General features: G+C 42.2%; 1 protein-coding gene and 3 non-coding genes across 20 annotated transcripts in view; all 4 read left to right on the top strand.

Moving 5' to 3' along the window:
• Positions 1-16,315, top strand: part of TAF1D (TATA-box binding protein associated factor, RNA polymerase I subunit D) — a 34,380-nt gene that overhangs the window by 558 nt on the left and 17,507 nt on the right. For 7 of the 17 annotated variants that reach the window (XR_012643953.1, XR_012643966.1, XR_012643954.1 and 4 more), the window contains exons 1-9: positions 199-781; positions 4,714-4,987; positions 6,816-7,227; positions 7,538-7,713; positions 9,162-9,213; positions 9,566-9,696; positions 11,167-11,227; positions 13,413-13,465; positions 15,340-15,482. Coding sequence is in view for 1 of the 17 variants with exons in the window: in XM_074984189.1 (XP_074840290.1) it covers positions 4,731-4,987; positions 6,816-7,227; positions 7,538-7,713; positions 9,162-9,213; positions 9,566-9,682 (1,014 nt within the window). In the remaining 16 variants the exon portion in view is untranslated. Of the gene's footprint in view, positions 1-15; positions 75-196; positions 782-4,713; positions 4,988-6,815; positions 7,228-7,537; positions 7,714-9,161; positions 9,214-9,565; positions 9,874-11,166; positions 11,228-13,412; positions 13,466-13,600; positions 13,974-15,339; positions 15,483-16,315 lie in introns of those variants that run through there. The other 10 variants (XR_012643948.1, XR_012643956.1, XR_012643950.1 and 7 more) reach the window with 10 other exon arrangements.
• On the top strand, positions 10,999-11,071 carry LOC142007741 (small nucleolar RNA SNORD5). The gene has a single exon (XR_012644014.1). It is a non-coding gene; the product is annotated as a small nucleolar RNA SNORD5 (small nucleolar RNA).
• LOC142007730 (small nucleolar RNA SNORA40) lies at positions 12,645-12,772 on the top strand. The gene has a single exon (XR_012644006.1). It is a non-coding gene; the product is annotated as a small nucleolar RNA SNORA40 (small nucleolar RNA).
• Positions 14,764-14,896, top strand: LOC142007722 (small nucleolar RNA SNORA1). The gene has a single exon (XR_012643998.1). It is a non-coding gene; the product is annotated as a small nucleolar RNA SNORA1 (small nucleolar RNA).

Genomic DNA, 16,315 nt, shown 5'->3' with positions numbered 1-16,315 from the left:
TCGCGACATCAACTGCGCTATTTAAGAAGCCAAAAGGCCGTTGAACGGCCTTTACAGCGGCTTAGGCTCTGAGAGTGAGTGGGGTAGCGGGAGAGCGGGAGCTATCCGCGGGACCAGGACCAGGAGTGGGGTGGGGTGGGGGGTGTGCATGGGGTATTGTGTGGGAAGTAGTGGAATAGCTGTGGCGACTTATTGGTTCTAAGTGTTCCTCTCTAGGGCTTGTTCCATCCCTGTACTAGGGTCCGGGGCGGGCGGGCTCCGCGTCGGCCCAGCAGCTCCATAGCGGGGCCGCGGCTCTGTCAGGGGACGAGACCCCTGCTAGTGGTATGGCCCACCCCGGCGAGGTGCCTGGGGGCTAGCGCGAGAGGCCGGAGGAGAAGCCGGGAGACTGGCTTGGCCGAGAGCTCCGCTTCCGTCTGTGAGGCGGCTTTCCCGACGGGAGAGCGGCAAGGGGGGCGGGCTTCGCTGACCTGCCTTTCGCGCAGGTCGGTGGGGAAAGCGGCTGTAGTGGCGGCGGTGTTCTGGCGTGTGTGTGCTTGGTGGATGGGTGGGAGCAGGAACCCCGGTATAGCGGCGGGGGGTTTGGGGGAAAAACTCATCTCCAGTGTCCCCTTTTAACCCTGCTCTTTCCACCGGGAGAGGTGGTGGAACTGCCCGTCAGCAATAGCGAGATCAGGCCTCGCCAAGCGGGAGCAGGGAGACAGCTGGCGGAGGGGTACTGCGTAGGAGAAGGCTTGTTTCTGCACGTTTTTATGCACGTGTAAGGCTGACAGCACTATAAGTGAGTAGCTGGAGTGTTACCTTCTGCTTCCTTCCCCTGTCCCCCTGCCCCCGTTTGTCTTGATGTACGTATTCTATATATCAAAACAAAAAGCAGTCAAGTAGCACTTTGAAGACCAACAAAATTATTTGGTGAGCTTTCGTGGGATAGACCCACTCTTTAGACCATAGCCATACTAGAACAGACTCAATATTTAAGGCACAGAGAACCAAAAATAGTAATCAGGTTGACAAATCATAAAAATATTATCTAGATGAGCAAATCAGAGTAGAGGGGCAGAAGGGGTTGGGAAGCCAAGTGCTACTTGACTGCTCTTTTGTTTTGATAGTATATAGACTAGCATGGCTTTCTCTGTTACTATTCTATGTATGGCTTGTAAACTGCTTCAAGCAGGGACTCTATTAGAATGTGTGGCTTAGCATGTTAGAGGCCTGTACTTGACACAAGGACCCCAGGTACTAACAGCATGAGTAATGGTAATTTTTATGATCTGGGAAACATTTTTTTCATTAGTTATGAATGCCAGGCTTAATAGGGGATTAGTGCTCCTAAAAATAACAATACGGTTGTAGTGCTGATTGGGTTGTACCCAAATATTGTATAAATGCAGTAAAAAATGAAGTCTACTCAAAGAAGCTTGAAATTTCATTAAATGAGCTGCAGAGAATATCAAACCTCAGCTAGGCCTACCCTAAAGAGGAAGGTTGAATTAAGATATGCAGCTCCAGATATAAATCAGACATCAGGAATGGTAATGTACAGAAGCCTGTGGGGGAACACTTCAATCTCCGTGGACAATCAGTGGCAGATCTAAGGGTGACAGTTCTGAAACAAAAATTTCAAAAATTAAATGGAGAGAGAAATTGAGCTGCAATTTTTTTGCAAATTTAAGTCCGTTAACCATGGATTAAACAGACTGGGAGAGGCTCACAGCTTACAAAGGCAGTTTCTCTGCTCTGGGTGCTAATATCTCCCCATTAGACTCTGACAAAGACACACCATCCCCTTCTAATCTGACTTGTTTTTCCTCTTTTAAGTGCTGTTGATACTGGGCCACTTCCACCTTGCTGAATAGACCTTGTCAGCTCTTGCCCTCCCTCTTATTGGAACCCCACTCTTTAAATACCCCTCTGAAGCCACCCCCGCCCCCACTCATGCATCCAATGAAGCAGGTCTTTGCCCATGAAAGCTTATGCTTCAAAATGTTAGTTTATAAGGTGCCACAAGACTTCTTGTTCTCGAAGCTACAGACTAATGGCTACCTCTCTGATAGCTCCAGATATGTTAATTTTTTAGCTGGATTCAGTGTACCTTAATCCATCTCCACTGCTGGAGCAGAAATGCTCCCATTGACTTCTTTATTCTAGTGGTTCCCATACTTTTCAGCATCACGCCGCTCGTTTGCTTTTTGAGAAACCCTCATGCCCTTTCAACCCCTTTACCATCATCCAACCCTCCCTGCAACAAAAACTCAATTTATAGTTTAAAACAAACACAGAAATTAAAAATAAGTACAAATAACTTTTCTTGGCCCCTTGTGGGTGCCTGGTGCAGTCCCAACTGGATAGCTACCTGACCCGTGTGCCAACCACCAGAACTGCTCTCACCAGCTGTCACCAGCCTGAGGCCTGTGTTGCCAGAGCCACCTGCCAGTCACCGGGGTTGGGTGCTGCCAGGGTCAGCTGCCCCAGTTGTAGGCAAGCTGACTGCTGGGGTCAGCCAGCCAGCCACACATCAACCTGAGCCACATGCTGCTGGGGCTGCCTGCCAGCTGCCCGAACCCCTATGCTCCCCTGAAGCCAAGTACCACCAGGCCCCCACTCTTACCCCCCCTTCCACAGCCCAAACTCACTCCCCTTTGCAGGAGGCAGCTAGCTCCATGGGGATCTTCGCTGGCTGCCTGTTTTTTATAGCAGCTGCACTGGGTTGCCCATGCAAAATGATAGGCTGGGAGCCGAAAGCAAAGGCCAGCTCTTTCTTTTGATGGGCCAGATGGTTGGAGGGGAGAGGTCACCTCACATGCCTCCAGTTTGGGAAACTGTGCTTTATTCCTTGTGAGGAGCAGGAGTACAAGCACTGACATGGAATAGGAGCAGTGACTTTGATTTAGTGTATCCCTACCAGATGTGCTGATTCTAATTCTGATACCTGTAGTTAATTCATTAAAATGAATGGTACCATCTCGCTTCCCTACTTTATGCAGGCTTTCCACCTGCATATTACCCTATCATTCCAATTTGACAGTTTTCCATCTTGTGTACCATGTAGGGTTAAAGAGAGATGCTTGCAATACCATTGGGGAAGTTTTTCATTCTTATAGTTGTTTTTTCTGTGAGAATTGACAGTTGCCTACTGATAAAGGTGACTGCAGTGGGTTTATTTCTATGGGTCTTGAGTGTTTTGTTACCTATAAAATTTGGACTGTGCCTTAATATATTAACTTCATAAAACTTCATATATGAGCAAACATTGCCAGTATTAGCTGTTACTATTGTTACCAATTTGGGCTGTCAAGAGTTAAATAAGTGCCTTCAAAACAAAATCTTTTTACCATAACTGATTAACATTTGCTTTTCTTATATAAATCACTTCTGCTTTGTCCCTTGTCAGGCTGAAGACAAATTCCAAAAAGTGTAGAACTGGCCAAAGCAGGTCCTCCTTAAATCATTACTTTTTTTTCCTTTATCTGCAGAGATTGCAAACTTGTGTTGATGACGTAACTCCACACCCCTAAAACTGATTACATTTGTTAGTGATTCACACTAGATACCAAAGGCTGGCACACTTGCCAATGTCAGTTGCTGATATTAGCCTGAGATCTGTACATATGTCCATGTTTTGATTACTTGTATAGCTTTTGGGTTAAACCTTAGGGGTTTGATCTAGTACACCAGTACAGCTGCTGGAGGAAGGAGTGAACAAATCAAGGGGACTTGTATATCCCTTATGCCTTATTTTTCACTCTTTATCAAGTGCTTTGAGGGGTGGGGCGAAAACCATTCAAGCTTAATCCCTGCTTCCAACACACGCTGTCCAATGCATTGGGTATGTCTCACCTGTGCTTTAGTTTATTCACCAAGAAGAAAATGCTTTTTCCTACATTGTACTTGCAAAACAGTTCTGGACACAAGTAAATTATTGTTACATGTGTACACTCAAGCATTACAGTTTTTTCTTGGGAATATCACTGGGCAGGATAATAGGTAATTATTTGCAAAGACATCTTTTTATCCCTCTGAGTGCTCAATATTGGGGCAGGATAGGGAGCATATTTTATACTACACTCTGAAGGTGTTTAATAAGGACTGAAGTATTTGTAACTTTGTAGAAGCTTGAAGGGTAGGGTATGTGTCCCTCTTAATACTAATGTTTTTCAGATGGTCTGTCACTGCATGCATTATGCATGTTGTGGTTTGGTTGCAAGGTGAAGATAATAAGTATCCTAAGCTACACAGATGAAAGCTGATGTTAATTCTGAACACCAGTACAAAATATCTTAGTTTCTGTGAACATCAAGCTATAGATCGAGCCTTTTGGAGGGGCATATTTTCCCTGAATTAGTTTTTAGATATAGAAATAGTTGCTTTACTTAAGGTAACCCAATTGTAGTGCCATCCCATTTAGTTAACTGGTTAAATGTGGGGTAATCCTAGGGGGAGGGCTGTTCCAGTTGTCTGGCTGGGCTGGAGCAGCTGCCCCTGCCATGGTGAACCCCAGTTCTACTACAGACCCCTGTCAGTGCCATGCAAGTGAGGCTTACCCCTTACAGTTAAAGGTGGGGGATAGAGCAGACCCATCTGTTTAGGGTGAGGCTTATTGGTTAAACATTAACTGTCATGGTAACCTTGCTCTTGCCCCAAAAAGCTGGTAAATTTGTCCTAGAAAAAAGTGGTTACCTGTGAATCACTTACAGAATATTTTTTTCATTTTAGAACAAATTAAAAGCTCAATGCTTGATACTGATGAAGCCAAGACTCCAGCTTTTGACCACTTTGAAGATTCTCAAGATCTAATACATGCTCAAGAACAGTCTTCTGTGAATGAACATGTAACTGCAATGGATTCATTTTCAGGCTTTATAATACAAGATTCTAGATGTGAAAAATCATCACAGGAACCTTACATGAGTGGGAGATCTTCCAAATGTTCTACCCACTTGACCACTGTCCCAATCAGTGCCTTGCTGGATGATAGCGATTCAGACAGGTGAGTATTTCCCCTCCTAAGCTACATGTCTAAAACAGACTATGAATGCCCTAAATTGCCTAAGACATTTGTCAGTTGTGTGAGAATTTATTCAAGGGTAGGGACCCTTTTATGGGTCAGGGACCACACTGACCATAGACAAATTAGTTGGGGGGAGGGGACCAAATGAAAAGATGGCACTGGAATTTTTACCTCTTCTGTAAAATTGTAAGACTTGTCACACTAAAGGCTGCTTGCTTTCTCTGTAGTAAGAGAAGCTGTATAGATCAGTATTCAGTGTACTCTTGCTTATAGCACTTAAATGCAGATGGTGGCATTGTGGCATTCCCAGGGCCTTTTGCTCAAACTCTGTTTTCCCCTATATCCTGGCACTTCTGAAAGTGTTCAGTCATTGACTTCTTGGGGTGCTGCCTGTGCCTCTCCCAGCCTTTTCAGTAGCCAGAGGGGGAGAAGGGAAGCATCAGCCCATTGTGCTGCAACTCCCCTTTTATATACCCCTGGTCTAGGGTAGAACTTCTAGTCCACATTTGCATGACCATTGCCTGGGAATAGGCATTAAGGGCTGTGGCTGCATGCATCTGGTGTTCTCCATTGAAGCTGTGAAAAATAGTCAATATTTGTGCTACTGTGGAATTTTTTCTTAAGTCTCCAAGTGCTCTTCTTGGAGGCATGTTTTTGAAATTTTAAAAACTTAATATGATGCAGTACAAGGAATTCAGTCTTCATCTCCTACACTGTATACTCATTTTAACAATTTAAACAATACTTTTTACTCTTTTAATTATTGCTTTTGGTTAGATAACATTATTAAGCCTCTGAGTGAAACTCCACCTGGGTTTTTATTGGATGTGAAATTTGAGACTCACAATTACCTTGTAATCCGATTTTTAAAAAAAACAACTTTTTTCAATAGCCCAGTGCCTGTACAGGAGTAACAAGGAAGTGACTTACAGTTCAGCACTCTTTCTCTAGTTTTTTATCTGAAGGCTTCAATAAATAGTGGGTCTGATTCTGTTGCTCTGTATTTGTATTTGCCTGTGGTGGGCAAGTTACGGCCCTCAGGCCAGAGCTGGCCTGCCTAATATGTGGATCTGGTCTGCATACTATTTGTGTTCAACTGCAGGAGTAGCCATGTGGGCTGGGAGTCTTTCAAATAGCACCCATTTAAAAGGCTCTTGGCTCCCCACCCCCACTGCTATGGTGCTGCCTAAGGTTTCTGTGCCTATTTAGAAAGCCCATAGCTCTACTGGCTCCCCACTTGTATGCCAGCAGTGCAATATAAGTAGTATGTGGGCAGAGTCTAGCCTGCTGTCCATATCTTTTCTGCCCCTGCAATTGATGATTAATTTCAGTAGTAAGAAATGTGCAGCCACTGACTCATTTCCAAAATCAGTGGAGTCACCCTGGGCAAAAATTGTCACACCTGATTGTGAGAGGAGAATGTATAGCATTGCTGGCCCCTCTTACTGAGAGGATTGTGTACTTGCTGACCTATCAAGCAGGAGGGAAGGGGTGGAGATGATGTAATGTTTTGCAATTTTTGAGTAATCACCAGTGCCTTTTCCTTTAAAAAGAGGAGCCGGCACTGAGCAGGCTCACCATCCTCAGCCAGTCCCATAGCAGGGGCTGCTGAGGTGTCAGTACTCATACCAGTGCAAAAAATCACTGGTAATCACCATGAACAACTAATCACTTCAAAGCTACTGGAGTGGAAAAGAGAGCTTTTATACTGGGAGAATTTAGTCTGTAACTTATCAAAACTGTAACCATGTCTTCAAAAAACTAACCATATAACTTTTCATGGTAGTGCCTTTTCTGATTCTACCAGCAGCTTGTTCCAGCCTGAGAGTAACATTACATTGTCAGCTCCAAGTTCAACAAAGTGCTTGGCAAAGTCTCCAGCAAATGTGGGTGACTTTTCAACTGACTCCTCTCCAGACCCTGGATCTCCAAAAAGGTTGGCTAAATCTCCACAGCACCCAAGATCTTCACTCAATTTGAAAGCCATTTTTGACTATCATAGGAGGAGGAAGCAGCATAGGAGACAAGCACACAAAAAAGGTAAGGAGAAAGCAAAAGAGAAGTCCAAGAGCACAGGAAAACCTACAGGGAGACCACCACTAACTGCGTCAAAGGAAGACCAGAAAAGAAGACTTCTAGACAGAGGCTTTCAGTTTCCTTTTGTGGAAAGAGAATATGGACAGCAACATCTTCCCATGAAAATGATTTTAGAATATGAGGTAAGTTTGGTTTTTAACTGGAGTGGTTTCTAAAGGAAGAACAAATCTTCAGTCTTTGCAAACAAGTATTTTAAGAACCCATTGACTAACTTGGTCAATTCTGTGAATTAAATTCACATTTTCAGTGTAGTATTACCGATTTGTTAATCTTCATAATGTAATCATATTACACACTTGAAACTGATTGCTATTTATTGTGTTTTAATATATGCTGAAGGGCCTGTTTGATATCAGTCAGAAATAAACTGTCTTTTAATGACAGTGGCTTTACAAGATCTTGCATAATGTAACAAGAAATCTGTTTTCTTAGGAAGCAGCTTTACAAGGCTATTTCCAGTATATCAAGATCCTCAAATATGAAGAACATGTCAAAAAGGCTTTAAAAGAACTGAATGCTAGTGAGGATTTGGAAAAGGAAAGTATAGTGATGCGGAAACGCAAATACTTAGATGATGAAGGACCCATTTCTCCTATTCAGGAGACAAAGTAAGCACACACTTAAATACTTGTTGGAAATGTAGTACTTGGCCTCTTAATTAGCAACTGAACAATGAAGTCCTGTACACCTTAGACAAACAGATATTTTTGGAGCATGAACTTTGGTGGGCAAAGATCCACTTAATCAGGTGCATGTGATGAAGTGGGTCTCTGCCCACCAAAACTTATGCTCCAAAAAAAGGTTTTTTGCCAATACAGACTAACATGGCTACCCCCGATACTTGAATTGAAGTCACAAAGCTTGTGGCTGATCTGGACATTCAGCTTTGGTCTTCTGTCTGATTGTGCTGGACCCAGGGTCTCAATGACCCAAGCAGTTCCATAATCTGGCCAGTATTTGAGTCCCTATAGCTGACAGATATGTGCCATACCCTTCCCCCAAGCCCAGCCCCTACTCTGCCTCCCTCCCACCCCCACTGCAGCCTCACTGATTAAAGAGGGGATTGGCATGGAGCAGGAGCATGGGTGGTGCCCCTATATTCAGTGTACCAGGAAAGCAGAGCAATACAGCAGTGTGCTGTGTAAGCTGACCACCTGGACAGCCATCTAGGTGCCACCTAGCTGATGAGCAGAGCACCCACAGTGTCCCCAGCCAGCAGCATCTTTTTATTGGTGGTGCATGCCCCCACATCTGCCTTGGTGCACAAAATTTATTCTACGATAGGTGGAAATTAGAGGGAATGTTGCTTGGGGATCAATAACTGAATCTAGTCCTAGCCCCTCAAACTGAGTTTTAAGATGGCATGTTCCTTAAGTGTCAAGGTAACATAAAATGGTTGAAACTTGGGGGGGAAAAAAACAGTCCTTTTGCCCTTAGTGACAGATAATGTAATTGACTGGAGGGAAGCTGCCTTCTGTAAATAAAGGCAATAGAATTTGCTTTGGTTTCTAAGGTGTACAAGTATAAACTGTAGTGGTTCTGTTTTTTCAGAGAATTCCATATGAAGAAATGGAAGACTTAAAACATTTTTGTAGACTGCCCTGCTCAAAACAGAGAACTAGAGAGCAGTCAGACTAAGCATATTAAATATCCTTGTGCAAGGTTTTAACCTTTACCCATCTTGCTTAGCTGTGCTTCACCCACAGATCAGGCAAACTCTCAATCCCTCAGTACTTCTGGCCCCTGTTTAGTTCAAATGGTGCTGTTTGCCTTTCTCTGCTCTCCTTAATACAGACCTGTCCTCTAGCCTCTTCAGTAGGCTTTTTTGTGGCTGCCCTGTCTTTCTTGTATCTACTCTGAAGGAATTCTCTGCCGGTTCCCAAATACCCCATTCTTTGTAATATTACAGTTTATAGTTGTGGGAGGTCTCACTTGAAATCAGTTTGCTGTGAGTGGCATCCTCATAGGCACATGTTTCTCTTAGCCTCATTACTTGTATAACATTTTGTGGAGGTAAAAATAAGACCACTTCTAATCTAGGTCATTTTTATTTCAGTGGAGATGACAACTTGAATCCTGATCAAGAAGAAATTGGTGCCAAAATAGTTGTGAGTAAACAGTGTTTAAACTTGTCCCCTGTAGTATGTTAGGGCAAGTGAACCAAAAGAATTAGTCAGTCAGAATGAACGTTTTTAGATTAAATATTAGGTCCTGGAATTAGACTGTCTAGGCACTTAGACCATTTCTGAGCTTGATTGATACAAAGTATTGTTTGAGGAGTCATAGTTCTTGGTGGTGGCAAACAGTCCTAAATTCTGAAAATTGAGAATCCTCCTGGGTAATTGATTGGGAGATGCAGAATATTTCCCAAGTTACTGGTAAAATCCCCCTTGAAATCTTGTCTTTATTGTAACTGGATCCTTCCGATCTGACCAGTTCTATATCTTTTTCTTGACTTAGGAAAACAGCTGTTTCATATTAAGTAGCAAACTTCCAAGAAAGAGAAAAACAAAGACTAAAGCAAAACATTCAGAAAATGAAGAGAAGGAACATACTGATGTGCCTGGATCTGTATAGGAGGTACTACCCAGGTCAGAAAACTAGTACATCACAGAATCACATGGCTGCTGCAACACTGACCATGCATATTCTCATTTAGCAATGAACCTTAACTTCAAACAGCTATGTTCATCATGCACCTTAAACTGTTATAAGTGATTAATCGAACGCTGCCATGATTGTAAATGTGTAATTTCATTCTCACTTGGGTGAGTATATGATTTTGTTCGACAGTATCTAGAGAAAATTGTAAATGTTGCAATGGAAAAAAAAAAAAAAATTAAGGAGCTGCCCTTACAAAACTTTTGAAGCTTTAATTTGCTCAGTACTGTCCATAGAAAGGAAGATAAAATACCAAATTAACTTAACAGCCTTCTGTCTCCCCAAGCATAGTTTGCGGGGAAGAAAATCTGGACAGCTTTTTGCCACCATAGAAAATAATCAAATTGAAATGTGTAATGTATGTAATAGATGTGTCTACTTGGACAAACAGAACTTTGTGCTTATGACACTTTTGCGACAGTGGTTGTGCCACTGTAAGAGTGGACTGGATATTGGAACACAGTGTTAGAAATACTGAATAGTGAATGTTTCACTTTGATGTCTCAATCTTCCATCATGCACCCTCTAGTTAAATTCTAGGGCTAAATGACTAAACATGTTTAAGTTAAGTATGCCGCACATCCTCTCTGCTAGTAGATCTAACAGATGTTCAAGGTGTGAAAGGGGGATTAGAGTACATACAGGATAGTTATTAAACAGTGTCATTCAGAGGCCCTAGTCTGTGCTGAGGTTGTACAAACAAGTCCCTGTCACAAACAGTTCCAATGGTGATGATGGGGTAGGTGTATGCAGAAAAACAAGTTATTACAACTGTCACCATAGAACAGAAGCATGAATATTTTAGCTATGTGTAACAGTTTATAAGCCTCTTAATGGGGCTGCTTGTGTCTCATGTTGATACCAGTTGAATCACCCTAACAGGCAATTAGGAACAAGTCAGATGAATCAGGTCTATCCAGTAGGAACTTTCCTGGTGGCTTGTGGTGGTCAAAATAACTTGTGGCTTTGTGTTATCCACTGAATTACAGTAGCTGTGTAAAATAACTGCAAGACAACTTTTAAACTGTCATATTGAACTTTGACTTTTTATCTGAGACCTGCTTAACTTTCTGTAGACACATGTCACAAACAGAATATAGACTAACACAGCTATCTCTGTTACTATCCTCTGTTTGTTCTGAAAAACTTGTTCCTGAATCTGGAAATGGAATTGCTTGTTTAAGGTAGTGTGTGCCTTACATAGTACTTGACTCACCTGACTTTGCACTTCAGTTCACATGATGAATTTCTCTGTTCAACTGCTGGGTGACTTCACAAATGAACTAAATTGTAATTCTGAAGAGAACTGATTAAATAGCAAATGACACAGCTCATTAAAAATGTAGTGTTGGTTAGAAGCCTTCAGACTTCCATGTAACTCTTCTATCTCTGCATTTTAGTTCAATTCAAATCCTTTTGGAGAGAAAAAGGAATCATTTTAGGTTATTGCTGCTGCAAAAGGTAAGTTATTTGTACTCTTTTCCATGGTTCTTTCGATAAATTAAGAATTCTATGGCTGAATTGCTCTTTGAAAAAGCACAAATCGCATGTATTTTAATCTCACTGTTGGATTTGGCTGGAATTCCTTTAATGAAAACAGATTAAATGACTTGGCCAAAATTAGGCTGAGATGGGACCATCACTTGGAATTCTTGATTGCTGTGATAATTACATGCAGCTCCTGTTACACTCAAAGCAAAATCGCAATATCTTAGTATGCCATTGTGCTTGTCCAACCTGATGTTTGGCTCTCAATTTAAGATTTTTGGTAAACTTCCTGTATTCTGAAAACTTGTCGTCTGCTACTCCTGTTTTGCCCTTCCAGACTAATGCTAGTTTGTATGCCCTCGTTAATAGTGATCACTTCAAATTACATACAGGAATCAACGCAGCTCCTTTAGAGAAATATCTAGGAGGGCTTTTGCTTCCAATTAGAGGTGTGATGTGCATCACAATGTTCTCATCTTAAGTAAAACTCCATCTAATATGTAACATTTTTATGGAACCCAGTTGAACAGTAAAAATACTAGGGAGTTTGTACTCCTGCCACTTAAAGTTCAGACAGTTACTCAGATTTGCTTTGACTTCTGGTATGCCTCACAGGAGTGTGGAGTAATGTGTCTGACCAAGGGTTGGAGTTACAGCCCCCTCCATATCCCTTCAGTAAGGGGCAAACTGGAAGAATCCACAAACCTGAGAGGTGTGAACTCACCTACAAGTTCTATACTCATCTATAAGGACAAGTTCCCCTGTAAGGCACATTTTGAAGTGGTGAATGGCTGAGCTTTGTCACAGTTTAAGTCACTATCAGATTTTGTAATGTTGGAATGTGGCTTGGTTTTGCAGTGAGGTTGGGGATGGATGACTAGGTAGGTGAAGCTGAGGCATGGCACCCCAGTGGTGTCATGTTCTACAGCTTTCTAAATGACTAATTCTTACCAAACATTTTTTCCTGTCTAAAAAAACCTAGCAAACCGAATACAAAAAAAAAATCCCTGAATTATGTTGGCCTGTGCAGAATGATGAGCTGATTAAAATGTCTGAAAATCAGGAAGTGTGCAGTTAAGGTTTCCATACATCTTTAATCCTGCCTTGACTAATGCCCCAGTTGTTGCATGGACAAACACAACTGAATTACTTTTTAAAAAAGTGTTATACTCTTAAGTCATTGTTCTGCATGGGGATGAAATACCAAGCAACCCAAATGTTGTGCTGATGTAGTCTTGCAATTAAATTGGAAATGCAGATTTATAGCTGTAGTAAATGCTGCCAAATATATAATCTGCTTATTAGAACCAGCTGCATTTGAACAGTGCATAAATACTTTACTTTCAACAAAAGTGAGAAATCTCAAGGAGTACCATTAGTTTGTGTTCCCAGCACATCTTCAGTTTTTGTTTTTTTTGTCAGGGACAAAAACTTGGAGTAAGTGCTAAAAGTAAATCCTTCTGTTGCAACCCACAACTTGTCAACATGTGAGTTGTGTTACTTCTCAGAAGGGACACTGTGAATGTGTTTCCAGTAGAATAGTCCCTAAAACTGATAGGGCAATCCCAGATATGCTGACTTTGTTTTAGGCCCACCTAATGTAAGACATCTGAGAAGATATGTAGATATCACAAATGTTTACAGCACTGCATTCCAGTCAGTTTCTTGGGTTGATAATTAGTCTTGCATGTTGGCCTGTCAGTCTTTTTTGAGCAGCAGGATAGTGCCAACCATTTCTCTTTGTTAGCAAGGGTATAATATCACCTACCATTTTAAAGGGAATAAAGCATTGGTTCAGAGTATAAAAAAAAAAACAAAAACAAAAAACTGGCTAGCTGATCTTTCTATGCCTAGGTGCTAAGACTCTCAAAAGGCAGGTTTAACAAGAAACTGGCATTTGTTGACTCTTCTCATATTAGTAGCTTATGATGAAATATACAATCTCTAATTCAATTCTGGCTGCTCACAAGAGCTGCCACCACCATGCGCTTCTCCCAGCAAGAGGTGGGGTTGCCCACATGGAGAAGGGGGTGGCACTCCTGATGTTCAGCTGTGGGAAGGAGCTGCATGCTTCTAGAGAGCTGTGGTTTGGCCACAATGGTGTAAAGTCCACTTTCATTTGTTTTCTAAAGATTTTTGTATGGTATTCTGATTGTAGGGAAAAATGACCTGAGTGCAGTTGCCAACAGGAAGACCATCTTCATCATGAAGGTATGTACAGAGGAAATGTACATGTTTATAATCAGGAAGGAAACTAAAGAAAATAGGGTCAAGGGAGGGATAGGTCAATTCAGTCATGCTCACACCCTAAATTTGTCTTAAAAGCTGTGTTTTTGTTTAAAGCAGAACTGAATTGTTTTGAAAGATGCAGCCTTCCATGAGTGTCTGTTATAAGAGTTGGAAGCCCTCCCACAGGTTTCACTTAATGTCATCTTATGACATTTTCTGACATCTTTGCACTTGCTATGCATTTCTGCATACTCCGGTGGTTTCTGCTGATGCTCCTGCTATCTGGTGTTCTAGAGCACAACCTGCAAGCCATTGTTTGACAGCACCTGCCCTTTGCCACCTCAGCCTTGCCTGTTGTGTGCTGAGGGGCTCTCTTCCTAGTCCTTCCCAGCACTCCTGGAGTGCTATGAATCAGCTGACAAGGGTGTGGGAGGAGAATGGTGTGTGAAGGTCCATTTGGATGGAACAAGGCAGAGGCCAAGTTGGGAGGCTTGAGGGAAGGGGTGGAGTGGGGGTGGGCCCTGAAGTGGATGAGAGAGTTGAGCAGTCCCTGGCAAATTGAGACATGACAGTTAAAGGAGGGATGCCTGTAAGGTGCATGCTGATTTCACATAACATTGAGAGAACCTGGTGCTCCCCTTGCTTCTTTGTTACTTGTACTGACAATTTAATTTTCCTCTAATAATGGCTGTTCTAAAAGCATGACAAAGATGGAGAATCAAGTGCAATGTATTAATCTTATTCTTGGAGTCATGTTTAGTGCATGTGCCTCACTTCAGTCATTAGCCTTGGTTGCCCATTGCCTCTCACTGCCTTAGAGGGGCTTCTTGCAGATCAGGAGCCAATTTTGAAGCTTGAAGTATTTTACAAGTGTTGCTTTCCTCTGGGTGGATCATTCAACACATTAGGTTATTTCCATTTTTGTCCAGATATTGCAGTTCATCTTAATTTTCACTTGTTTGGAGCAACATTGGGCCTGACTATTGGGGGTGGCAGGGAATGTGGCTTGTCTTCAGGTTGAGTTTTAATGAACCTTCCTTTAACATCTATGTAGACCAGTTGAACTAGCGCTCTCCAATTGTACAGTCAACCAGCTCATAAGGTGGCAGAACTCTTGGCAGAAGTGCCAAGGTTATATCCTTCACTTGTGCAGACATGGTTTTAAAGCTATATCAAACTGGGGAATCAACCCAGCAGTATATTGACAATTAATTCAGTTGAGTAGGTTTTTGGAATGTCAATTTTATTTAAAAAGGTGAATCTTTGATATTTGGGTGAACTGCCTCGTTACACACTTAAAAAGGCACTACTAATTGTGTGTCTGAATTGAGCAACGTGGCTACAGAAGTAACAGGTTATGCTTCCATCACTGTAAAACAAACTACAGTGGTGACAATGAAACCTGTAACACGCTTCTATTAAAGAATTTCTTTGCCTAGGTACAAAGATAAATTCAAATACAAGTTCCAAAAAGTAGTCCACTGTACTGAAGTAGTAAGAGCAGTCTGCCTCTTATTTTAACTTTTGAATTTTTGGGTTTTTGCCTTTAGTTCAGCAGATTTCAACCAGAGGGCCATGGCCTTCAGTTTAAGGGACCTGTTGAGCTTCATGGCTCAAGCAGAAGCCTCGGTGGTTCCTCTCACCCCTCGTGGCTTAAACTGGGAGCAGAATCCAGATGGGTCCTAGAGATTTTATAAAATGTTGAACTGCCTTGAGCAGCAAAATTAAGTTCTGTGATTTAGGTTTAAACTTAGCCATATACTCTCTGTAAGAAATTCAGGGATAGACTGTCTAGATCAGGAGTCTGCATCCTGTGGCTCTGGAGTAAACTTGTACACTCCTCTCTTGCTATACAGGCACAGTTGGTTCCCAGATTTCTGCTCGTAGGTGAAAACTTGTAAGAGGGACACTAAATTCCCATTAAATTACATGTAAAAGTCTTTGATTCCCAGTGCTTGTAACTTAAAGGAGTGGTAGCATGTGGCGCTGCTTTTGAGAGGTAAGTGAACCTTGGGTTGAGGGTGGGTGGGGGGATGGTTAAAGGATGGGGGTGTAGTTTGGGGCCATGAGCAGGAGGGACCATTAAATCCCTGGGGCAGGTGGGGTGGGGGCTAAATTTGTGGTGGGTTGGGTCTGTGGGGTTCAGGCTGAGGTGGGTTGGGGCCACAGGGCGGGGGGTTCAGGCTGAGGGCAGGGCCAACAGGGATGGGTGGTGTTCAGGCTGCATTGGGTTGGGTCTGCAGGGGTGGGGTTTGGAGGGAGTTCACTTGCCTAGTCAACAAAGGTAAGTATGTGTGTTCCTCATTTTAGTGAGTGCTTGTAAGTCAAGTACTTATTAAACAAGGGAATAGTGTATTGCATTGCAAATCATTGTGTGCATGCTGTTCTTAAAATAGGGGTTACGAAAAGTATGGGTTGGTTGTTAAGGACCATCTTGTATTCACATGGATTGGCTCTTGAATTGAGTTTTTTTTACAGAGTTGGAAAAAATGGCTGCTCTTGCTATTTTGTTTGCAGACTGCTGATAAATATGGTGCAGCATGTAATTTGCCAAATTCAAAGTAAGGATTACAAGACCGACAACCATTAATTTCTTGGAAATTGGGCTTTTTATACTTGCGGCCATTTATGTATTTCTGCAGTCTTGTAGGAGCATTTAAGAGTTGGTTGTTAGCAAGGTTTGATTCTATGAATGGATTCCCATGTCTTAAAGATTTAATGTATTTTGCAATATTACTTTAGCTGTTTCTGTTCCAGAATACTGGTGAAACAGTGCAGATGCAGTCATCTCTTATTTGGCCAATTTTGGCTGCTGGTGAAGGACAAGTTTGA

Source organism: Carettochelys insculpta, chromosome 1 (assembly GCF_033958435.1).
Source record: "Carettochelys insculpta isolate YL-2023 chromosome 1, ASM3395843v1, whole genome shotgun sequence".
Lineage (NCBI taxonomy): Eukaryota > Metazoa > Chordata > Testudines > Carettochelyidae > Carettochelys > Carettochelys insculpta.
The sequence above is the reverse complement of the archived record's forward strand: the minus strand, read 5'-3'. Positions and strand labels throughout refer to the sequence as shown.